Source organism: Bombyx mori, chromosome 11 (genome assembly GCF_030269925.1).
Source record: "Bombyx mori chromosome 11, ASM3026992v2".
NCBI lineage: Eukaryota > Metazoa > Arthropoda > Insecta > Lepidoptera > Bombycidae > Bombyx > Bombyx mori.
The window spans coordinates 6,478,166-6,503,235 of NC_085117.1; the positions used below are offsets into that span (position 1 = coordinate 6,478,166).

At 38.6% G+C, this 25,070-nt stretch overlaps 9 protein-coding genes and 1 long non-coding RNA gene across 13 annotated transcripts in view; 5 read left to right on the forward strand and 5 right to left on the reverse strand.

Moving 5' to 3' along the window:
• Nucleotides 1-25,070, forward strand: part of LOC101744167 (netrin-B) — a 249,874-nt gene that overhangs the window by 39,375 nt on the left and 185,429 nt on the right. The gene's annotated exons all lie outside the window — the stretch shown is intronic.
• Nucleotides 1,340-4,426, reverse strand: LOC134199596 (uncharacterized). The gene is made up of 2 exons (XR_009974155.1): nucleotides 4,342-4,426; nucleotides 1,340-4,259 (listed from the first exon to the last, which is right to left on the reverse strand). It is a non-coding gene; the product is annotated as an uncharacterized LOC134199596 (long non-coding RNA).
• Bbx-d1 (bombyxin D-1) lies at nucleotides 6,076-6,348 on the forward strand. Its single transcript, NM_001128163.1, has one exon. The coding sequence runs from the start codon at nucleotides 6,076-6,078 to the stop codon at nucleotides 6,346-6,348; it is 273 nt and encodes a 90-aa protein (NP_001121635.1).
• On the reverse strand, nucleotides 9,384-9,656 carry Bbx-g1 (bombyxin G1). The gene has a single exon (NM_001128162.1). The coding sequence runs from the start codon at nucleotides 9,654-9,656 to the stop codon at nucleotides 9,384-9,386; it is 273 nt and encodes a 90-aa protein (NP_001121634.1).
• On the forward strand, nucleotides 10,998-11,410 carry Bbx-c2 (bombyxin C-2). The gene has a single exon (NM_001126263.2). It carries the CDS (start codon nucleotides 11,047-11,049, stop codon nucleotides 11,332-11,334), a length of 288 nt encoding a protein of 95 aa, NP_001119735.1. The 5' UTR covers nucleotides 10,998-11,046; the 3' UTR covers nucleotides 11,335-11,410.
• Bbx-b8 (bombyxin B-8) lies at nucleotides 13,679-14,080 on the reverse strand. Its single transcript, NM_001128318.2, has one exon. It carries the CDS (start codon nucleotides 14,016-14,018, stop codon nucleotides 13,752-13,754), a length of 267 nt encoding a protein of 88 aa, NP_001121790.1. The 5' UTR covers nucleotides 14,019-14,080; the 3' UTR covers nucleotides 13,679-13,751.
• Bbx-a8 (bombyxin A-8) lies at nucleotides 15,945-16,214 on the forward strand. The gene has a single exon (NM_001128158.2). It carries the CDS (start codon nucleotides 15,945-15,947, stop codon nucleotides 16,212-16,214), a length of 270 nt encoding a protein of 89 aa, NP_001121630.1.
• Nucleotides 19,865-20,137, reverse strand: Bbx-b7 (bombyxin B-7). Its single transcript, NM_001128317.1, has one exon. The coding sequence runs from the start codon at nucleotides 20,135-20,137 to the stop codon at nucleotides 19,865-19,867; it is 273 nt and encodes a 90-aa protein (NP_001121789.1).
• On the forward strand, nucleotides 20,681-20,959 carry Bbx-a7 (bombyxin A-7). Its single transcript, NM_001128157.2, has one exon. It carries the CDS (start codon nucleotides 20,681-20,683, stop codon nucleotides 20,957-20,959), a length of 279 nt encoding a protein of 92 aa, NP_001121629.2.
• Nucleotides 24,693-24,956, reverse strand: Bbx-b10 (bombyxin B-10). The gene has a single exon (NM_001128316.1). It carries the CDS (start codon nucleotides 24,954-24,956, stop codon nucleotides 24,693-24,695), a length of 264 nt encoding a protein of 87 aa, NP_001121788.1.

Below are 25,070 nucleotides of genomic sequence, written 5' to 3' on the forward strand. Positions count from 1 at the left end.
TATGTTGGAGCCATTCCCGAAACTGAAATTTATGTAATACTAGCGACCCGCCCTCGTTTCGCTTCGGAAACTGTAATTTATTATTGATTTTTCCACTATTTAATGGATGTTATTATAAATGTAAACTTTCCTCTTCAATCGTTCTATCTATTAAAAAAAACCGCATCAAAATCCGTTGCATAGTTTTAAAGATTTAAGCATACATAGGGACAGACAGATATAGGGATAGAAAAAGCGACTTTTTTTTATTGCTTAGATGGGTGGACGAAATAGGCAGGGTGCTGGTACCCACCCGCGCGGACTCACAAGAGGTCCTACGACCAGTAATTACGCAAATTATAATTTTGCGGGTTTCATTTTTATTACACGATGTTATTCCTTCACCGTGGAAGTCAATCGTGAACATTTGTTGAGTACGTATTTCATTAGAAAAATTGGTACCCGCCTGCGGGATTCGAACACCGGTGCATCGCTTCAACACGAATGCACCGGACGTTTTATCCGTTAGGCCACGACGACTACTTTGTTTTATACTATGTAGTGAAGCTATTACCCCGAACTAAACCAAGAGCTTTGTTCGTTTACCAAATCTATAAAATAGTGGTAGTAGGAACTACTATAATCCATAATATTATACTAAACAAAATTGTGTATATTTTTTTTAATATCAGAAATCTCAAAGTGTGAATGGTTTATTTGTCTTTCTTTCACGTCAAAACGATGTAACGGATTGATTTGATTTATTTTTAATGTGATAATGTTAGGTCGGGAGATTGAAATATGTAGGCTCCCTATTATTCCGAAAAACATCTGATTCTCACGGGAAACTACACTAACACTGTTCCTTAAGCACGCGGGTGAAACCTCAGGTAACAGTTTGTATAAATACTATTAATTAGTATAAATACTAATGATTAGTATATACGGCAGCATGTCTTGTGAGCCCGCGCGGGTAGGTACCACCATCATGACTATTTCTGCCCCGAAGCAGCAATGCGTTTCGGTTTGAAGGGTAGCGCAGTCGTTGTACTGTACTCAGATCTAAGAACTCATGTCTCAAGGTGGGTGGCGGCATTTACGTTGTAGACATCTATGGGCTCCGGTAATCAGTTAACATCAGGTGGGCCCTGAGCTCGTCCACCCATCTAAGCAATAAAAAAATACTTGGCAAACAAGGCTTTTGATAGTCACATAGTATAAGCAGAGATTTCTTCTTTCTCCTTACAATACCTGCATGTAGAAAGGAACAGCTCCAAGATACGACTTGGACATTCGAATTCGAAACTAATATCATATGCAAACGACTGCAAATATTTTTTTAGGTAAAATGAAACTCAACTTTCAGAACATTTTATTTTTAAACTTAATTAAATATAATATGACTTAATTATATTTAACATGGATTATAAAGTCAATGTGATTATTATTTTTTGTTATTAAAAATGAACATTATCTATTACAATTACTTGAAATTACAATAAAATAATATATCATACAAGACATTCATTCGCTATCACATTACTAAACAGAATGTTGTTAGCTCATAAACCTCATTTTCTTCAAAGCATTTTGTTTCAATTATACTAAATTTACAAAAGAAAAAGGATTACTAAATTTCAACAGTCTCTTTTTTGAATAGTGGTTTGCAATATATTTATACATGTCCACATCACTTACAGTATAGTAGGTATTATTTAAACTTACGCGAAGGCTATATATCTATAGTAATAATAATAGGATTCGACTTTAAGCTTTACATTTTTTATTGAATAGTTAAATAATTGGAATAAACAGTAGCACACGTGGCTTAAGCGCGATTATCGCGTTTCCCCTTATTAATAAATAAATACACAAAGTTTAATTTCTAAGAGTTTGTTAAAAGTGAGTTTTCGGGATACTTTGGAAAACTCAGTCAAGTAAACCTACCTATTGAGCAATTACTTCAGGCTTGTTGAAAAACTAATAGCGATGTATTCAAATTTTTAATTTCGGCAAGTAATATCGTTGTCGTGAGTGTGAGTCAGCGGAAACAGTGAAATCGTCTTCTCGCATTAAAACTGTACAATCTCAAAACTTACTAAATATTGCAATGATAGTGTTTTAAAGGTTTAACATATGATATTTTTAATATTAATCATTTTTGCAACATTTATTTTTTAGTTTTTACCAGTTACATTATAATCTGTCTTTTAAATTAAGATAAAATTATGTATTAATTTTGTTAATAGTAGTCAAAATATAGGTAAACTAAAAAAAAAAAATACTAAAACTAAACTACGCTCTTTTGACATTTATGAAAAAAATACTGGTGATACCAAATGATTCTGAATAGTAACTCAATTTCGAATATTTTTGGAAATTGTACACTTTTAATGCGAAAAGACGAAGTATTCGGATCGAAATGCAAATATTTATGGGAAATACAAAAGTCCATGTGGTTTGAACTGAACTCCTAATTATTTTAAAGACTTTTGACGTTTCATTTATCTAGATATGCGAATGATCACACGATCCGTCCTTAGTGGTTATCGGATAATATCAAAATTGCAGCGCGAATTTGACCTTGACCTTGACCTTGACACATGAGGTCGAAGTTTCAGTTGTGTTCTATGACGCATGTCACATCCTTCAAACTTGTAATCCCTGCGTTAATAAATTGCGGATGCCAATGATTATTTGAGTAGCGTACTTCAAAAGCAAATTAATCGTTCATTACCATACTATGATGCGAATAAGATTTTATAAGCTAAAAATACATTAGAATTACTAATTTAAACATAAAGCCCTGAATTAGACATATATTTTAATCCAGTAGTTTTAAATATAGAAAATATTAATTGAATGTCGTATCGCTTCTGGCGTACTGTGAAACGACATTTGAAAATAAGCAAAATAACTTATTCTACAATCGAATTTTTTTTTTATTGCACAGATGGCTGGACTAGTTCATAGCCCACCTAGTTTTAAATGGTTACCGGAGTTTAATGGTTAATGGAGCCCGTAGATATTAATAACGTAAATACCGCCACCAAACTTCAGTGTAATCGGTGCTAGTAACGCGTTATGGCATCACGGCAGAAATAGGCAGGGCGGTGGTGCCTATCCGTGCGGACTCACAAGACGCCCGCCTACTAGTAAGAGTGAATAATTTATGTAAAATTGATTGTTATCATGATATTCTTGTCGCTCTTTGCATTATTATTATTACAACGGCAGTATTATTTTTACTAAAGAAATATCGTGTCCTATTATAATGTTAACATTTAAGTTAATTATTTAAGTACCGTATTCTCTAAATTTTTTTGGACGAAATAAGCAAATAATGGCGTTGGTAAGTATTGCAACTTAAAGTAATACAGTGAAATGCCCTAATATAATGTTAACATTTAAGTTAATATTTAAGTAGAGTATTCTCTAAATGTTATTGGACTATATAAGCAAATACTCGCGTTTCTAAGTATTGCAACGTAAAGTAATACAGTCAAGTGCAGTAATATAATGTTAACATTTAAGTTAATATTTAAGTAGAGTATTCTCTAAATGTTATTGGACTATATAAGCAAATACTCGCGTTTCTAAGTATTGCAACGTAAAGTAATACAATCAAGTGCATTAATATAATGTTAACGTTTAACTTAATGATTTAAGTAACGTATTCTCTATTTTTTTGACTAAATAAGGAGTCAATAAATATAACAGCGCGTACACTGCTGCCTAATTTAAGACATGAGCTTACAGTATCTTGCCTCATTTCGACTCGCAACTACATAGACATACCCTGTATTGAGCTAGTTAGAAACAAGCGCTAATATAACATATTTTTACATTGATTAAACACTGAATATGATTTCAATAGCCTAACTCGTCTACGAATATTGAATTACCCTAATAAAAATAGCGTAGCTTGTAAATAGCACAATTTGAAATATTATTTAACCATCGTATCGAGAATCAGTAAACTATTCTTGTAATACTCGTAATATAATACTCTGTAATGCAAAAATATAAAACGGACAACAAATAACATTGGCACGTCATCAATTTTATATGAAAAAATCGGAACTAAATATAATCTTAAATATAATAATACCTTTTTCCAAAGCGCCGACTTATTGTACGAAATCTTCAGTAGAACAAGCCCTGCATCAACACGTTTCTGCATGTTGGTGATGGTATTAATTTTGGCACGTTGGCAACTGCTTTAACTGATTCCTTCCAGAAAATCATCCAGCACATTCTATTCTCCTTGATTAAATAATCTGTTAAATATATCATCGATTTAGGCTTTGGTTTTTCTGTATAATATCTTCGAATATTTTTTACATTTGTCAAGATAATCACAAGTAGCAGAATTTCTAGCATCGTTACTCTTCAGTCAATACTATAACTATATAGAAGTTTGCTATCGACGCAAGGACCGTGTAAGTAAAAGTGTGGTTCGAACTGATTTTCTCTTGGTTTTATACCAATTTTCCTCATTAATATTCATAACGGTCCGATAAACAACTTATCGTAATTAAAACGGAAGGTATTGATCAGGACTGTCGAAACTGATGCATTTCAAAAGGATAATATGGCATTAGTTTATGTCAGCGTAGATAACTTGTTGATGATTTTACATTTATCGTATTTTGAATAAGGTTTTTGATGTATTTACTTAGTAGTGGTTGTTTAATGTTTATGTTCTTATAATTTACTCACAGTTCAGAGTACTTGGTATTTAAAAGTCATCTTGGTCTAACTGATAAGACTTTCTGGTATGACGAGTTGAGGCTCTTTGGAATCAGTATCAGGCACATACCTATACAAAACCGCTTGATTCAAGAGATAACCTCTCTTGCGAGCGATAAACAGCAAGCTCATCCTTACCTTCGAGGTCCTGGATAATCTTGGCAACCTCTGGCCAGCCAACTGAGCTTCCCGGGTCGAAGTCGCATCCCAGTGTGGTATGTTTACGACAACCGGGCAAATTTCGCATACCGGTGTTCCCCCATCACTGGTCGCGGGTCGACTAAGAGTATCGGCTAATACATTGGCCTTACCTGGGGTATACGCGATACGCAGATCAAAAGTAACTCAGTCGGTAGAGCATGAGACTCTTAATCCCAGGGTCGTGGGTGTGTGTGTGCGCCCAACGTGCCCCACGTTGGGCGCCACTTATAACTAATTATGAAAACAATCCCAGTTTAAGGTGTATTTTATATATTCAGTATAACGATGTAAAATATATTTCATTGGTGTTATATCGACTGACAGCTTTTTGGAAAAAACTTCGTGGTTGCCCGGCGACGTCTCTGCCGCTCCGCCCGCATGCATGCCCCTTCAAGACCCACGAGTAGAACAAATAGGGATGTGCGCGTTATAGTACTTAATTCATGTTCGCAAATATATATACTATACAATGGCGTATGTACTATACAATTGAGACAATGGACCTCAAGTCTCGAGGTGGGTGGCGATATTCAAGTTATAATGTCTATGTGCTCCGACAGCCAAAGGAGACCAGGCGGGCCGTAAGCTCGTTCACCGGTCTAAGCAACAAAGAGAAACCCAGATGCCAAAGTAAAGACAAGACATTAATTAATTTTGGTATACACAATGTATACACAATCAAATGTTCATTCTTGAAATTCCTTGTGATTTTTAAAATCGTTCGACTCTTGTCTAGATGTAGGAAATCTTTGGTTTACAATTTGAATATGTGCTACCATATGGCAAGTCCCTATGTTAGCTTAGTATAGCGTATGAGATAATTTGGATGTTACCATCCTATCTGAAATGATGACCACGACCGCTTTGCCAAGAATGCAAACGACTGTGAAGAATAATCCTGTCTGTGTATTATTATTGACTTATTAACGTTTGTAAATCTTTAATCACGCACATCGCAATGAGATATAGTACGAGAACTTCACATTTGAGCGCCCCCGAACATGAATATGTTATTTGAGATGAATATTAATAAACGATGATTTCCTATAAAAGCCCTGCCGTTAAAATTTCGCCTCATTCTGATTTTACCTATCGGTTCAAAGAGAACGTGAAGCTCACAATTGTGTTGCACTTATTGCTATAATGAAATTGCTGGGTTTTTTCTTGTCGTGGGTTTCGGTATGCGCAATAGTATCAGCCAGCGAAGAAGGACACATATATTGCGGGCGTTATTTGGCATACAAAATGGCCGATTTGTGCTGGCGTGCCGGCTTTGAGAAGCGTAGTGTCGCGCACTACGCCGGTTACGGCTGGCCGTTGCTGCCTTCTTTGTCGGAAGAGCGCGGCAAACGAGGCATCGCCGATGAATGCTGTCTTCAACCATGCACGAACGATGTGTTACTGTCATACTGTTAGATAGCATCCTCAAAATTGACGTTCCTATATAATCGAGTTATTGTGCATAAAATTTGTTTGCAAGAAAAATTTTGGGTTTCATTCATTTGATATTATTAATAATTTCCTAAAAAGCTACTTAAATTTAACAATTTTTATGTAATAACTGTATGAATTGTACTTTATGACCTTACTAGTAGTAAGGTAGCTTGAGGTACACATTAAAGAAAATCTTTTTCATAGATGAAGGTTGAATGAAATTTAGTCCAGTTTTCAAACTAACGGAAAATTATTTTACACTCTATGTCAATTGTGTCCGTCATTGGATTATAGCGTGACTTAATTATGAAGCAATGGCTAACTGTCGTAAACTATTCATGTAACTTAACAAAATTTGTATCTTGGGCGATTTGAACTGGAGAAGTAATTTTGTGCTGTAAATCTCTCCTACACATATTATAAATTAGCTTAATTACTGGTGGTAAGGGAAATCAAGTCTACTAGCGCTGAGCTCACACTGTACTGCCTAGTTTTATAGCACGATGATGGTTGTGGGATCTAAACGCGTAAGGTGAGGTAAACGCTCATTAACGCAGCGACACATTTAAAAAACAAAATGTGTGCAATTCACACGTGGTAGAAGTGAAACCTTCCAAAATTAAAATACAATTATCCTAAACGTCTTAAGTATATGTAAAATTTTGTCATTAGTAAATAATTGTAAGGTAGAGCCCTCTGTGAATTGATATTTTAATTTCACGTATAATCCTAAATTAAAATTCACTACAAGAGCTTTCATACACACGTTAGTATTAAAAAATCTCACAGATGGCGCTGTATTAAATAGTATGTATATTTCTGTCTCATTCTTTGCTGGCTTCATCCTACACATTTTTGTATTTGTGTCTCTTACCTGTCGTTTTTTCCGTTGCATCCGGTTTGAAATCACAACGATTCTAAAGAAGTTTTCACTTCAAAAAGGAAGTCAATGTTGGAACTCTCAAAGTACAATGTCATTGGGAATCGTTTTTTTTTATTGCTTAGATTGGTGGACGATCTCACAGGCTACTTGGTGTTAAGTGATTACTGGAGCCCATACAAATCTACAACGTAAATGCGCCACCCACCTTGAGATATAAGCTCTAAAGTCTCAAGTATAGTTACAACGGCTGCCCCACCCTTCAAACCGAAACGCATTACTGCTTCACGTTAGAAATAGGCAAGGCGATGGTACCTACCCGCGTGGACTCACAAGAGGTCCTACCACCAGTAAATCTCGTTCTACTGAACATCTCCTTTAACATCTGGGATTTTCTTCTAATAGTGATGAAGGCCCTAGTTGAGGAAACTGAGAAGCTTCAAGAAACAAAACAGTCATGCTACATTCTGCCTTAACAAATACATTTGAATACATATTTGGATATTTCAAAGTTTTCTGCCGTACGTTCTATAGGAACTGGTCTGAATACTTGTTCAGTCATTTTCTTTTTACCATCCTACCAGTCGTTATTGGAGCAAAATTTATTCCTACTTCATTCAGGTATTTTCAGATTATGACATTCTTCAAATGATGATTGAAGAGCATCTACAGCGTTAGGCAGGGGCTGTGATGGTGTTGGTGTGGAATTTCTGACGTCCATGAGTGATTGTGAGTGCTTATAAGCAGATGGGCGGCACGCTTGTCTGCCATCAAGGGCAATAAAAAAAAGCTATATAACACCTTTTTTGTCCGGCAGTAAAATCTTATTATTAACGATGCCCTTCCCGCTTCACAGACTAACACATCTAATTAAGAGTTAATCCGAGTTCCGCTATAGTCTGCGAATTTCGACTGACCTTGCACCACACCTTATTCACGATTTCGTTGTAGATAATACTCCTTTCATCACGAGTGATCAATATTTTCAAAAGCGGTTCGGCCTTTCAATAGAAAGTTCGAAATGAGTACACAATTAATTGGATTTCTTTCAGTGAGGTCATTTAGAATTCACATATTTTTTTATTTGCCGATTTTTTCGAAATGGGAAGAAGTATCTTGTGTTCACCTCCTCGTTCTTTAGGTATATCATAGCTATTAATGGCTATTATTTCTCGCCTTTTCCCTAAAATCGCACCGACGTTAGTCGTAACATATCGACCAGAGCGAACTTTTTGACATCAAAATTTTGCGGACTGAAATAGTTTGTATCTATTTTTTGCTAATATTATTAAGCATAAATGACACGAATTTTTTTTACCTCTTGTGACCAATTTTTTTTTTTTTAATAACTGGACTTTTTGATTCGAATTTCTTCATTAGATTCAGTCATTTTCGCGGACAGAAAAAAAGGCAGCATACAATTTTACCCCCTTTTTTTCCATCAAAATTTCATATTTTTGATTTAGATTCTTTTACGCCATTTTAACATTAGTCTAACTAGTAATAGTACAAGTAATTCTGTTGAACGATTACAAACAGTAAATGTTAAGCAGCTATTTCTAGTGTCCGGAATCAGTTATAAGCTTTTGAAAGTATCGATAATATCGGAAAAATTTAGACAGAGTAATTGAGTTATTGCATGAATTAGAGTCATATCGTCATTGTAAAATAAATGCTTGCTTTTTTCACTTTTTGGACATTTTCACTATTCTTGTGGAAGTTAATAGACAAACCTAACTCTTTGTAAATTTACTGGTTGTAGGGCGTTTTGGATGCTGCATGGGTAGGCACCGCCATCCTGTCAATATCTGTCGTCTGGTTACCGGAACCCATAGACACCTACGACGTAAATGCCGCCAGCTACCTTGAGACATAAGTTCTAAGGTCTCAGTTTTTACAGTACAACGGCTGCCCTACCTTTCAAACCGATACGCATTACTGTTTCACGGTAGAAATAGGCAGGGTATTGATACCTACCCGTGGGGACTCACAAGATGTCCTACCATCAGTAAGAATTTTACCAGGTATTTAGGTAAAAATATAAAAAAAAACAACATTTTATTCAATTATTTTATTCAATTCACTAATATTACATAAACAAAGTCAACGATCGAAAACAAGACAATCCAGTTTCTGTTTAACAATAAGAACTCAAAACATTAGTCGTGCACGGAACGAGACAGCACTCATCAGCTATGCCTTGGCGCTTGATACGCTCTTCGGAGTACGCCAGTAACGGCCAGTGATAGCCTTCGTACTGCGTATTGCGTTTATCAAACTGAACTCCGAAGCACAGATCTGCCATTGTAACTGCTAAGTGTCTTCCGCAATATCTGCGAGCGACTTCTTGTTGTCCCGACGTTGAACCGTAGATTGTGATGCAGAAAACAACAAATATGATGAGCTTCATGTTTCAATGATTTCAGTTACTTATCCTATTTACAGCTCTTATGAGATTCTCTTGATGAGATTGTCGGGACTGCCGAAAAGATTCCTCTTTGGAGTTTATATAGGGAAATTTTACTTAATTAATATTCAGTGAATTAACAAATTCGTTATATGTGGGCAGTTGCTGTCGATTATACATTAGAAAATTGCTCGATCATGGGCTAAAAATTCGGATAGATTAATATGACGTCGTATTTTCAGCATTCTCTGATTGTTTATTAATAATGATGATTTTTAGCACTGATGAGAACCGGACATGGTATTAGAATAAATGCCTCAAACTTTTTAAGACATACAAATCAGTTGCGTTGGATAATAATAAGTAAAAAAAACATCATTCATTAATTTGGACAAGTTGCTATTTCTTTTTATAATTTCTCCACCACTCATCTTTTTTTTTTTGCCTCCCTAAGTTGATAGACTTGAGAGGCTATTTCAGCGTAACCTTAACTAGGAGGTGAGCTCACGGGGCTCAAACCTGACGACGTTGCTAACACGAACCCTAGCAAGAGCCGTGCTTCGCAAAATCTACCACCGGATCGGAAACGCGACCCGCTGAGAAGGTCCGGCGAGAAACTTAGTGGGCTGTGTCTGGGTTAATTTACTCGTCAAACCCTTCGTCGCAAGCGACGGGTTCGACGAGAACGATGACCGGTACTTGAGCTACCTAAAAGTACCGTTAGTGGATCAGGAGGATCCAAAATGGCGTGTTTAAACCACTCATCAACGTTGCCATAAGTGTTCTGTTTTTACCACTCTATAGGAACGAATAGTCTTTCAGTATTACTGAGTTAAGATGGCCACTAGATTTTGAAACACAACAAAATTTACAATACCGACCTTGATACACGTGCAATATTCATTGATTTGATTAAAAAAAATTGAACAAGATAAAAAGCTATTACTGTTTTGATGAATGACGTTATTGTAGAATAGTTATAATAAACCTTACGTAAAAATTTTAAAGTCGTATAATCATTCGTGTCACCACCACAATCACCTTAGAAATAAATTATATATTAAATATTCTTACAAAATGACTGGTAATTAATTTCAATCATAGTAATAAAGTCTGTTGTTTGTAATAAGGAGAAAAATAAATCAGGTCACGCAAATATGTAATTGTCATTTGAAAGCTTTGAAACGCTTGAATATATTGATCCCGTCAATTTAATTTGCTGAACCCCTCAGCCGATCACTGGTTAAGCCTACGTAGCGTCGCATCGATTACGTGCTCACATACTTGACTGTATACTAATTAACCAAGTTTCCATATAAAATGAGAGACTTTCGCACTCTCGCAACATTCACATCCTGCATCAAAACGAGTAAGTAACACGTAAGGAATTATCATGAAACTGGTCATACTCCTTGTTGTCGTTTCTGCCATGCTCGTGTTAGGAGGAGCACAGACAGCCAGCCAATTTTATTGTGGAGACTTTTTGGCGCGTACAATGTCCATCCTGTGTTGGCCGGACATGCCGAAACGAAGCGGATCCCAGTACGCGGGCTACGGCTGGCCGTGGCTGCCCCCCTTCTCCTCGTCTCGTGGGAAACGCGGTATTGTCGATGAGTGCTGCTATAGACCCTGCACAACAGACGTTCTGAAGTTATACTGTGATAAGCAAATTACTATTTAATTAATACGGAAATTTATCCAATTTGAAAATTTTTGTTAACGCGTTATCTGGATTAAATAAATGGTTAACTTAAAAATATATGTTTTATTAAAATAAAAACACTGCTACTTCTCTACTACTTCTACGTCTCGTCTACGTCTACTTTTATGTCCAGGGTCTTTTTTGGTCATCAGATGAGTTCTGTGGTAACATATTATTTACGAAAATTATTATTTACATTATTTTCGAATTGAATACCAAACATACCTTTGAATAGAGGTGATAAAAAAGCCACTGAGACTTTTTAGACTTGAGAGAAGTTCATGTTGTGTATAAGATATGTGCACAGCATGCAAGTTTATCAAACATCCCTTAAAACAAGTTTGTTTTTAAAACGAGTAAAAAGGAGTCCTCCAATAAAATAGTACTATTTGCAATACAGTAGAAGATGCATGTCACACTGTATTGGAGTGTTTGAGTAATGAAGTACAGGGACCGAGTTTGAGTAGGACCAGATCGGCCGATATTGGTATTATTTTTAGTGATCAGACAGGTGAGCAAGCTTATTTCAGACCTGGTGTTAACTTGTTACCGGAATCCATACACGAGAATACTGCCACCAACATTGAGATAAAGATTTAATAGTTTATCTACCTTCTATCTTTTAGCAAACAGAGGTTCACTGCTCCTCCTGTTATGTCTACATAAGCCTTTTTCAAACCTCGCCACAACGATCGGTCCTCCGCTGTCTGCATCCAGCGGATTCCCGCGAACCTCAATTGGTCGTTGGTCCACTTTGTGGGAAGTTTACCCACGCTAGTTTTTCCGGTACCGGTTGCCACTCGATAATCGGTAATCCTTTGGGCTATATCGGTCACCTCGGTCGGTTTTTCTGCGAATCTCCTTATTTCTGATATTACCTCGCAGGAAAACTTCAAGCACACTCATCTCTATTGCTCTTTCTGTGACCTTGAGCCTCCGAATAAGGCACAATTTGAGCGAACACATTTCCTTGCCATATGTTTTTTTCCCTACCCTTTTTGCTGGTAGCCTAATAGGATATTCCCCTCCTGAACTACTGTTAGTAGTTTGTCACGAATTAGACGCAATAATTTTATTCCCGCCATTAAAATCTTTGCCAGACCATACTGTGTGCTACGAAGGTCAAGTACAATACATAGGGATCACCTTCGACGGAGGGATGACGTTCGGTTCCCACATTAAATTAGTATACAACTGAGCCGCGTTTCTACTAGGTCGACTTTACCCCATGATTTGTAAGCGAAGTAAATTGTCCCTTTTTTTTTTATTGCCCTTGTAGGCAGACGAGCATACGGCCCACCTGACGGTGAGTGGTTACCGTCGCCCATGGATTTCAGCAATGCCAGGGGCAGAGCCAAGCCGCTGCCTACCCTTCACACTAAAGTGATACTCTACAAAACTTGCATAGGTTCCGTCATGACCTATGCAAGTGTAGTGTTCGCTTACGCGGCCCGCTTGCATACAAACTCTCTTCAGGTCATCCAATCCCGTGTCTACCGGATAGACGTCAGAATATCGTGGTACGTGAGAAATGTCGACCTTCACGACGATTTAAATTTAGAACTGATACGTAAGTATTTAAGTTAGCGTCAGAACGCTACTTCGAGAAAGTGGCGCGACACGAAAATCCTCTTATCGTGGTCGCCGGTAGTAACTTATTCGACTCACTTTGCTCTTGCTAGGGCTAGTGTAAGCAAATTCTCTCAGTCAGAGCTTTCTCAAAAACTTACTTATTCGGGTAGCTGGAAGTCATCATGTTTGCGTGCGAGACCGTTTTAATAGCTTTCGAGAACAACTTATCGGAACTGAATCGGAAACGGGATATATCTATAATTCTTCAAACGAGTATTATCACCCTTTGTGAAGAACAGTACTACCACCCTTCTAGTCCATGCCATGGCAATATTTCCATCGATAATGACGGAATTATATAAATTCTGAAGGGCTTTAAGGACCAGTTTTCTACCGCCTTCAGAAGTTTAGCTGTGTTCCATCACCATCTGGTACCCTGTTATCTTTAAGCTGTTGAGAGCCATTCTCGCACAGGCTGACGCGGGGTATATCTGACTTTAATGGCTTATGGCTTAAATTAGAGCGCATTGCTGCATCGCGGCAGACAATATGCAGGATGGAAGTACCTATCTGTGATAGCGATAAGGCTCCCTTGTAGAAAGCGGTAAAATTATCCAGAAATAAAGAGGTTTTTGTTTATTGAGTCAAATTTCCCGCTTTTCTGTAATACCGCAATGTATCCTAAAGGCAAGATTAGCCAATCCAGTATTGAATTAATATTTAGGATAATTTAGTTAAATTAACGAATTCAAGAGAATGAATGATATTTATTAAAATGAATTTGAAATAAATTTAGTACAGTTTGCAGGTCACGTAGAAATACTCTATCCGCAGTACGATGCGAGAACGTCAAGTGTGCAAGGCCGGAAACAGCATTCGTCCACTACGCCGCGTTTCCCGCGAGATCCCAAGTATGCTTTCTGCCAGAAGTAGGGCGCGTACTGAGCACCACCGCGTTTCACCACTCCGAAGCACAAGTCGGCGAGTGTATCCGCCAAGTGAGATCCGCAATACGTACGCGCTACCTCCTGGGCCTCACCTGACCACATCAGGTTGAGCACGATTAATACAAAAATTACTGAAGTCTTCATTGTGGTTCTTTTTAAAGGATTTTGTAGAAAAGTCCTTATCAGTCGAAAGTAGTTATTCGAGTGCCATATAATCAAGATGAATTTCCTATTTTATACTGAAAACTCCTTTATTATTCAATTAATTCCACCTCGTAAAGTTGTGTAGGTGGACGTCAAAAGCAATCGACGCACGCAATTTAGTCTCGTGCCTTTATTGTGACAGGGCGGGTTTATAGGTGCTTGGACATATACTACACAGTGTCAAACCGATTACGTTGACGGAGACCTTCCTAAAGGATCATTGCGACTAGGCATTATCGCTGAATGCGACCTCCAGGCTTGAACGCAGGAGGTCCCTCCTCCTTATTGTTGAACGCGTTTTGATTATGTGGCGGGTAGCCATCATACAACGCACAGATGCCTGAATCTCGCTTACGACATTTTCAAGATAAAGCGCATATATACAAGTTCCGAACAACAACATTTGGACCGTCCGTCTACCGAGCAAATATCACCCGCTCGGTGGAAGATCTTCTGTCCATCGTATACCTACACTTGGTGACCTGCGACGGAACAATTGCAGCCTTCACACTTCATCATCAGCGCATCAAGAATTTCGGCTACCACAATTCCCGCGTTCTCGCAGATAAAAGCAAGTCATCGACAGTCGTCCCACAGCAAGCCAGCATCGCAGCCTCAACAGGACCATCGCAGCCGACTCACCGCGCCTCCTAGTCCTACGACACGCACCTACACTGCCTCATCACGCCACTACAGTTCATCGCAGTCCACGACCGGATCATCAACGCTTGGGGTCACACATCTTCGGCGTGGCAGCTCTGCACACATGGACTACTGGCGACACGCACGCAACATTCAAGCTCAGTCTCGACTCACTGCAGACTTCGAGCAGCACTGGCGACAATCACGCAGCATTCAAGCTCAGTTTCGACTCACCGCAAACTTCGAGCAGCACTGGCACTTGCAAGCTAATCTCAGCACGGACAACGATAACTAAATGACACGACCTCCGGTCTCGGAGGGGAGTGATGTGGCGGGTAGCCATCATACAACGCAAGATAATTGACCGATGTCTGAATCTCGCTTACGACATTTTCAAGATAAAGCGTATATATACAAGTTCCGAACAACAACATTTGGACCGTCGGTCTACCGAGCGAATATCACCCGCTCGGTGGAAGATCTTCCATTTGTCGTATATTCCTACAGATTGCACAGAAACTTCTCGGTGACTACGATGCGGTGGGCGTATAATAAAAATATAAATATAAAATACGTTAAAATTGGGTAATCTTTACATCTAGGCGTAGCATAATATTTTTTAATATGTAGGTTTCGATTTATTTTATTGACAGTCCAAATTGAATTCAACTTTGGAAAGGTTCATGTGAAATCTTGTACAAATCGCTGCTAGACTGTGTCTTCAAGACAACAGCCACGATGTATTTTCAAAGTAAAATAAAATGAAATTCACTTAAAATAAATACACACATACCAGAATGATACGAAAAAAGATACAAAACTATTAAAAAATATGACAATGGCATGAGAATAATATATTCTAACTTGGATGAAACACTGTGGCTTTGTGTCTTCCTAGTCTAACTTCTAATCTACCTAGTCATTAAGGCAACTTATTTTAATAATATAATTTTCACAAACACTCGACGCAACCAAAGCGCAAATAAGTCAATGTCGTCGTAAACAAATACATCAACTAATGTGTCTCGACACATTCAGTTCACTGATTTCCATTGAATTATTGTTCCGAACGTATCTAAGACAAATTATACCTCCTCGAGAATTTGTTAATATTCATGAATCAATTTCCTAAATATAAATCACAGGCTGTGAACATTCGCCACATTCACATTTCATCAGTCGCATCAGCAAGACGTCCTCCGAAACATACTTTAGTCGACAAACATGAAGTTACTCCTTACTATTGCGTTAATGTTGTCAACAGTAATGTGGGTGTCAACACAACAGCCACAAGAAGTGCACACGTACTGCGGGCGCCACTTGGCTCGCACTATGGCCGACCTGTGCTGGGAAGCGGGCGTGGACAAGCGCAGCGATGCTCAGTTCGCGAGCTACGGCTCCGCGTGGCTGATGCCGTACTCGGCAGGACGCGGCATCGTGGATGAGTGCTGTCTCAGACCCTGCAGCGTGGACGTGCTTCTGTCGTACTGTTAGACCACTCCTTTACCAAACTAATTCGTTCTCAAAACATTTGGAAATAAATAGCTGTAAATAACAAAAAGTTGTTCTTCTCTTCCTGAACCATAACTAGAAGTGTTGACTGGCGATACACATACGGTTTTTAGACTTTATGTCGTTGATTTCGATTGGCAAAAGCAAAATAGAAAATTTTGTCATGCTCTCGAGCCTAGGGCAAACGTTTATTTTCATGGCGTGGTTAGGCTCAGGGCTCACGCCTGGCTAATTTATATATAGCGATTATCAGAGCTCAAAGTATTCACAGTTATTTGGGGAACTAGAACCCAGGAACAATAATATTACTGCGTAGTACTTTTCTTAATCAAAAAATTACTTAAAACCAATAAATCAAATCAAAGGAAAATCTCACGTAAGAGAGCAAATTTATGCCTAGTATGACTAGGTGACTAGGACTAGGCCTAAAGCTGTTTAGGTTTTTCAGTTTTTACAGATAGCATTCACAAGTGCTCACGGCTAACAGCCTAATGATAAATAATGAATTGATAGAGCTAGTGGAAGGCCCACCTAAGTGCGTACAACTAGATCATCTATCTGTGAAAGTTAGTAAAACTAAAGACATAATTTAATTACAATCTGAAATGTTAGACTATATACGATGCCTTCGACCCGTTATCTATACTAATCTATCTATATTATATATATATATATATATATATATATAATTGAATTGCTGTTCGTTAGTCTCGCTAAAACTCGAGAACGGCTGGACCGATTTGGCTAATTTTGGTCTTAAATTATTTGTCCAGAGAAGGCTTAAAAGGTAAAAAAATAAAAAAAAGACATGTGGCACTCGGAGACTGCCGCGGTAAAGCTATTGCAGCATTTTTTATCTACTTATGCAATTATAAATCGACAATAATAATTTAATATTAAAACAACAATAAAATAAGATCCGGCGAGAAACTCAGTGGGCTAATTTTCAATGAATCTGCTACATTGTGAGTATTCCATTTTAACCGCGCACTCACTAGAGGGCGCTACATGGGATAGAGACACGCCTTTAGATGCTAGTTCTAACTCTCATTCGCCCAGAATCAACGGTTTAGCTAGTTTATTTTTAATGCCACTCCTATCACTGAATGATTAGTAGGAGTAGTAATAAAATTCTTCGACTAAGCGATAGAAAATGGCACGCTCAACGCATTGTAATGTGATATAATTTTCTATTTTACAATTCCGTTTGTCGCCGATAGATGGCGCTTGACGCAAAAGCTGAATCGTGCTATCGTTGTGTTACCCACGAAATTATATCACATATTTTGATAGTACATAAATCGGTGCATAGATTTCTTACTTTAAACACTACACAAGCGCAACGTGTGAATGTGTTGAACGCGAGCTACATGGTAGGCATGGTAGGCGGAGTGGGGGTGGAGGGTTTTTTTCGTTACGGAATTTCACGATTCCACTCTCAAGCCGCGCTCAAGGCCCGCGATAAAATCTATGCAATAGCTTAAAAATGTTTTTCCTTTTATATGTCCCCCGTCGGACGGATTCCTTTTGTTTGTTTTATGTTTATTTTATACAAAAGCTTAGGTCTTTTATTTATCGATTGAGGCACTACGAAGTCTGCCGGGTCAGCTAGTTATATATAAATCTACAGTGGTTTTTACGGATGTTCCGTTATAACTACTGAACCATGCACCCGATTGACTTGAAACTTGGTCTCCATGTAGAAAATACATGTACTTAATGGATAGGCTAATTTTTATATGAGTGGTGGACTCCCTACACCAGCTGCGGGGTTGTTAATGATGAGAATCATTGTGGGGGTGAGAAATAATAATGTTAATTTTAAATGCCCAGCGAAGCGGACGGGTACAGCTGGTATTCTTATACATTTTAGTGTGTAAATTTCGTTGTTACTATTAATCTCTGTTGCTTATTAAATTTAATTCGAAATAAAATAAGAGACTATAATATTTTTACTATTCGGAGTGTTTATTGAATAATAACAATATTTTCGTCCTATTAAGGTGATTATTGACTTTAGCTTAACTAAATAATTTCCTTAATTCCTTAATATCGTGACTTGTAGAATAAGTACAGCAAGAGTATGCGAGCGTGCTGAGTTTCTCGGCGGATTTTCTCATTAGGTGGCAATTCCGATTCGGTAGTAGATACGCTCGCGGAGTAGAGCGGTAACGCGATCCACTGAGAAGATCCAGCGAGGAATTCAGTGAGCTGTGTTTGAGGGCTCATTTACTCGTCGAACCTTTCGTAGCAAGCGAGAATGGTTAGCGGTGTTTAAAAGCACGGATTGAGGTACCTAAAAGCACCGATAGTGAATCGGGAGGACACGAAATGAGGTGTTTAGGGAGACGGCGACTGTTCGGTCCGCAGCATCGTATATAGTTACCGGGGGCACGATAAGGGAGTTACCGTGTCGCGTCGTTTTTGCGAAACGGCGCACTGACGTTGACTGTAAACACTTACTAATGGAAACAAGGTCGTCGTGAAGATCCACGTTCCTCACGATCCACGGTGTTCCAACGGCTATCCTGCAAAAATGGGATTGAATGATTTGAAGGGGGTTTAAGTTAGTGCGGGCCGCGTGAGCGAATCTTACACCTGGATAGGTCATGACCATGGTAGTATGGAAGCTTTGTAGAGATTCACCTTATATCGAAGGGATAATTTACTTCGCTTGCAATTCATCGGTTAGTTAGATCATCACTAGGGGAGTTCGGGCAGCTGTTAGCAAGCCTTCCCTTCCTTAATTTGATTCATCCGTTCTACACACTTCTCAAATTCTCTAAAACAGTTGCGATCCTTTAAAAGCCAACAGTAAAATGGTATTGCTTAACCAAGCAAACTGTAGGCTTAACGCATAGGCCAACCGAAAGTAGAGTGGATACTAAAAGCATCAGCCAAGTAGTTAGGCTATAATCTTGAACATTTAAGTTACTAATAATATCGCAGAACTACAAGCAGTTTTGTTGAATTGGACCATAGACACTTTTGAGCCGAGCTAAAGACGGACTCCACAATAGGTGTTTCAATAAAAGTTCACTATGTAAATTTCTTGAGACTTTCTTTTTGTGTAAGTGTCGATTTTTAAATCTGATATTATTATTATCGATTATTACAAATAAAACACCACACAAAAGAAGAAAGAACTGTCATTGTGAAGGGACGGGGATGGAGAAGAAGAAAGTGTGGACAAAGAATTAGAGAAGATTGGGTCAGTCGAACCGTAAGTCCCGTCTCAGTCAACCTACCGGTCGGTCTCTCGATATCAATACTGTTGTAAATTGGAATGTCGCTGAAAACCCGAGAACATCAGTTTGTCAACGTTCTCAACAACAGAACATTCTGTTTAATTATAGATCCCCTCTCATCAAATCTCAAAGGGACTAAAAGCTTAAGTTAATTTAAGACACAATAAGGATAATCGCTGTTTTTGGGAACTAAATAATTTATAAATAAGCTTAGACAACTTAAAGCGCAGTTCGCAACAAAAATGTCCAAGTTTTATAAATCTAAAAATGAAAAATCTCCATCCCAAAACCGTCCACTATTTTAAATAACTGAAATGCTTCTTTACTATGAGTTTATTAATTAAATCTTAATAGTAATCAATGACATTCGAGACACAAGCGAACCTAACCGCAGTAAGATAAGAGAACGTCAAGTGTGCAAGGCCGGAAACAGCATTCGTCCACTACGCCGCGTTTCCCGCGATTTCCCAAGTGTTGTCTCGTCCAGAAGTAGGGCGCGTACTGCGCACCGCTGCGTTTCTCCACCCCGAAGCACAAGTCGGCGAGTGTATCCGCCAAGTGTCGGCCACAGTACGTGCGCGCTACCTCCTGCGCCTCGCCTGAACATATCAGACTGATCACGACTACTAACATGAGCATTACTGAAGTCTTCATCATGGTGCTTTGTAATCGTTTTAGGAGAAGGTCCTTATCAGTCCAATGTATTGGATTCGAATGTGATGTAAGCAAGACGAACTGGTTATTTTATACTGAAAACTCCTTAATTACTATTCAATTAATCCCACCTTACAATGTCGCGTGAGGGAATTAGGTGAACAGCACATTAGATACGAAAAATCGCCATCCGGCTGTATTCAGATTGTAATATATTATTTACTACTGCAGTCTGAATTCATTAAAATTTCAATTTACAATATTATTTTAAATCTGTAAATCTGATGCATTTAACTGCATTAACCATAATATAATCTTTTGAACATTGTAAATGTGCAAAATTTGATACAGTTCATTGATTTTTATTCTGGTTAACGACTGGAACCTACGCAATGTCAAAAAAATCACATGTCCATGTGTTATTACATAAATATTCATGATCTAATTGTCCATATATAAATGAAGGGTGGCTTAGCTTTCTTCACATTCACATTTCATCAGTCGCATCAGCGAGACATCCTCCGAAAAACACTTCAGTCGTCAAACATGAAGTTACTCCTTGCTATTGCATTAATGTTGACAATAGTAATGTGGGTGTCAACACAACAGCCACAAGCAGTGCACACGTACTGTGGGCGTCACTTGGCTCGCACTCTGGCCGACCTGTGCTGGGAAGCGGGCGTGGACAAGCGCAGCGGTGCTCAGTTCGCGAGCTACGGCTCCGCGTGGCTGATGCCGTACTCGGAAGGACGCGGCAAACGAGGCATCGTGGATGAGTGCTGTCTCAGACCCTGCAGCGTGGACGTGCTTCTGTCGTACTGTTAGACCATTCCTTTACCGAACTGAATCATTGTTTAGAATCGTTTATCATCATTTAGAAATAAATTAACGAATAAAATAACTTTCTTCTTTTAATATTACAAACCAATGTTAGGGTTACAAGATTTACATATAACAAATGCTCTGTGGCGGTTTACTACAACTTAAACATAATTTATTGGTTGCAACTTATTACAATGAAACATCGTAAGCTATCTCACATCCAACGAAAGGATGCATTCGAGAATTTGACCTCACTTTTGATTACGAACCCGTACGTTGTGTGTTGTCGGACACGCTTTTGTCTGGTTTTATTTTCGCATAAAGGAAAAGAGAGGCTTCTTCTTCTTCTTTGCTTTACACTCTTGAGCGAGTGGTCGTGACCATCATGTGGTATAAGGAGGGGGCAGATTTGATACGCCTTACGACGTACCATTAGAATTTAGTACATGCTAGTTTTTACCAGTAACGGTTAGTAAATGTTTGTTTTGGAAATAAAACAATGCATACTTCTCAATCATTTATTTCAATTAATAATTCAAATTCTTACATACCCATGAGTAATTATTAATCATTTGCACTACTAATCAGTCAAATCGTTACCTATATATTTAGGTATTTTTGTTGATTAAGTTTTAATAAGCAAGAGGGGTCGTCGTACCCCCTTACGGGGGCACGGAATGGGCCTCGGGGTGAACCCCATGATGATTGGGCGAATGGCGGAGGCGGAGGTGTTGACGCGCCTAGTCGGGAGTGGGATGCTCAAAGTGGTGCTCGGAGGGCGACCCCTTTTGAAGAGCACCGCTGTGCTTTTCGCGGGGTTGATGTCGATGCGCCACTTCCGTAACCACTGTTCCATGGTGGTAGCTGCGGTATGGAGTCGCCGATGTAACAACGACTTCGTCCAACACGAGTAGTAGATAGCCGTGTCATCGGCGAAGAGCGCCAGATGGGTCTCCGGAGACCGGGGTATATCGTTGAAATACAAACTGAACAGTAACGGGGAGAGGGCGGAGCCTTGCGGGACTCCAGCTTTAACGTGACGGGGGCGAGAGCGCGTTCCCTCGACTCGATATCGGAACGAACGGTTCGACAAGTAGTCTCGTATGATGAGCACGGGTCTGTCTGGCACTCCCATGTTATACCGTTTGTATATCAACCCGTTGTGCCAGACTTTGTCGAACACCTTCGCTGTATCGAAGAAGAGGGCTCTTGTCGGGATGGGTTTCCGCCTATTCAGCCCTAATAAGATGTAGAGCTGTAACAAACCGTATGTATTCGTTACTGAGTAACGGGTACGCCATCTAGTACCGAGTAACGAAACGTTACTCACGAATACTTTTCGTTACTCGCATGTTTCGTATCATGGTTACATACGCTGTTTCAATGACGCAATGTTACGCTGCGTTGATGCGTGTATTGAAACGTTTCTTACTGATCGTTTTGCGCATGCGTGCGTATTTTCCGAGAATTAAAAAGGCAATGTAAACTTAAGGACGTACAAAGAAAATAACGTTGTTTGATGATTTGTGAGATTCGTTATACAGGTTTTTTAATATTTAAATATTCATTAGAGGCAGAGGTATTGTGTTCGTGTGTGGAACAGAAACAAGGTAAGAAAGATATTTTACAAATTTGATATAAGTATAGGAGTAAGGTATTGGGAGTAACGAGTAACGATACGATTGTAACGCGTACTGAATGTATAGTAGACATGTGTAAGTAATGCGAGTGATATTACTCGGGTAATATTACCCTACGATGTAATGCAACATCACACATTACGCGAAGGAAACAAACATCACACTATCACCCAACATGTTTCTTTCTTTGTCGTGTAATGTTCCTTAATACACGAACGGAACCGAGCGAGCGAGACAGACCGATCGACGCAAAATAAATGAGCAAGAGACACGGAATTATTCCTAGTGATTTTGAACCGTATGCCCTGGCCGCTAGGTACATTTTTATACCTATGGTACGTCTGAATTTTAATATAGGTATTTGTGTTTATATTTTTCATGCGGCCAGCCGGTAGTTCCCCGCAAGTAGTTACTTAATTTTTTATTCGCAACTTTTGTAAAATCGCTAGTCGCTCGTAATTGTTTAGTAATATTTCATATTAATTTTTGTGTTTGATTTGAATTACTTAAGCACTTGTATGAAGATAGTTTTATTATTTGTTTTAATGCGTGTTTAATAAGTGAAAGAAATAACGGCGTCTAAATGAAAGTACAGTCCTCCTTGGATGCACTTTGAAGATATCGCGCCGAAACAATGCATCTACTGCTCTCGTATAATATATTAATTAACATTATTGTCGAGCTCAATTTGCAGTCTAAGTCGCCATATGAAATCCGTTCATCCCACAATAAATTATATTAAGTAAAAAATAAAATTATTATATTATTAAGTAAGTCAATCTCTGTCAAGTAATATAACAGTGTATTACAATACAAAGTTCATACTTTGTATTGTAATACACTACTGTAATGACACACCCGAATCATTACCTAAGTGATGTGTTGATACACATCACTTAAGTAATGATTCGGGTGTATAGATACAATGTATTCGTCGTCACAGTATCTATTGAACGCACCGAGTAATGTTAAGAGTGATGTGTAATGTTTTCGAGTAATATCACCTGTCTGTAAAAGTGATGTCATATCACATTACATTGGCAAGTGATGTTTTACGCATGTCTAATGTATAGTAACGAATACATACGGGTATGTTTTTTTTTCGTTACTTTTACACCTCTAATAAGATGTGCATTGTGCTCCGTGAGGCGGTGCCCTTGATGGATGCACGAGTGTTTAGTTCGGAACCTAAACTGCTCGTCGATCAATATTTTATTGGACGCGACGAAGTCCTAGAGGCATGATATAGCAAGAGAAATACGAGAACGTCTATCAACTTTGTAACATCTCGTCACCGCGATTCAGGAATTATTGAATTTGCGTGCAGCGACATCTGTTGATAACAAAATAAATAGAAATAAAAGTATCTCAGGGCGCTTCGAGAGCCACGACAGCGTGCACGGGCGTCAAAAACACACTGAACTAGTCGGGGACGCGAGACTATGTGGAGCGCTTCGTGATTTGTCGGCGCCGCTTCGGCAAGCCATTCGCGGCACACTTATTTTTTCGTTTCGTTTCATTTCGTTGCATCGCGTATGAAATCACAACGATTCTAAAGAAGTTTCACTTCAAAATCATCCTCCAGTGGTTTGTTACACTACTTAATGTAAAAAAGTATCCAGTTCTATTTTTTCTGTTTCAATCAGAGCTAAATATCTTTAAATAGACACGAAGAAACCGATTTAAAAAAAAAATTACCTATACATATATGCATAAATGACAATGAGCTCACAGCCCACCTGAAGTAAAATGGTTACTAGAGTCCTGAGACACAACAATTCGAATTTCACCGTTCACTCAGAAGTTAAAGTAATTTTACATTAAATGTATGTTTAATGTCAAAATTGTCTGAATTGTATAGCGGCAGTCCCGACCTTTAAATTAGAATGCAATAGAACTAAGCAGGATGGCGGCAGAACTAAGCAGGATAATGGCACTGCCCATCCTGGCTCTCAGTACCAACTCGCCTTTAATAATAACGGAAATTCATAATTTTTGTGTATTTGATTGTTTTTATGCAAAAGAAAACCATTCATTTGTTGTTCAGTTACTTATTTTTTTTTTAATCCGTCATTATTTGAGATCCAAGAAACAGCTTAGTCGCAGTAAGATAAGAGAACGTCAAGTGTGCAAGGCCGGAAACAGCATTCGTCCACTACACTGCGTTTCCCGCGAGATCCCAAGTATTGTCTCGTCCAGAAGTAGGGCGCGTACTGCGCACCGCTGCGTTTCTCCACCCCGAAGCACAAGTCGGCGAGTGTATCCGCCAAGTGTCGGCCGCAGTACGTATGCGCTACCTCCTGCGCCTCGCCTGAATACATCAGACTGATCACGACTAAGAAAATTAAAATAGTCTTCATTGTAATAGATTTGATTTACACAAAGCTTCTGTTCAGTCCAACGATTGTATTGGATGTGATGTAAACGAAAGGAAAATATTCTTTTATACTGAAAATCCATTAATTATTATTCAA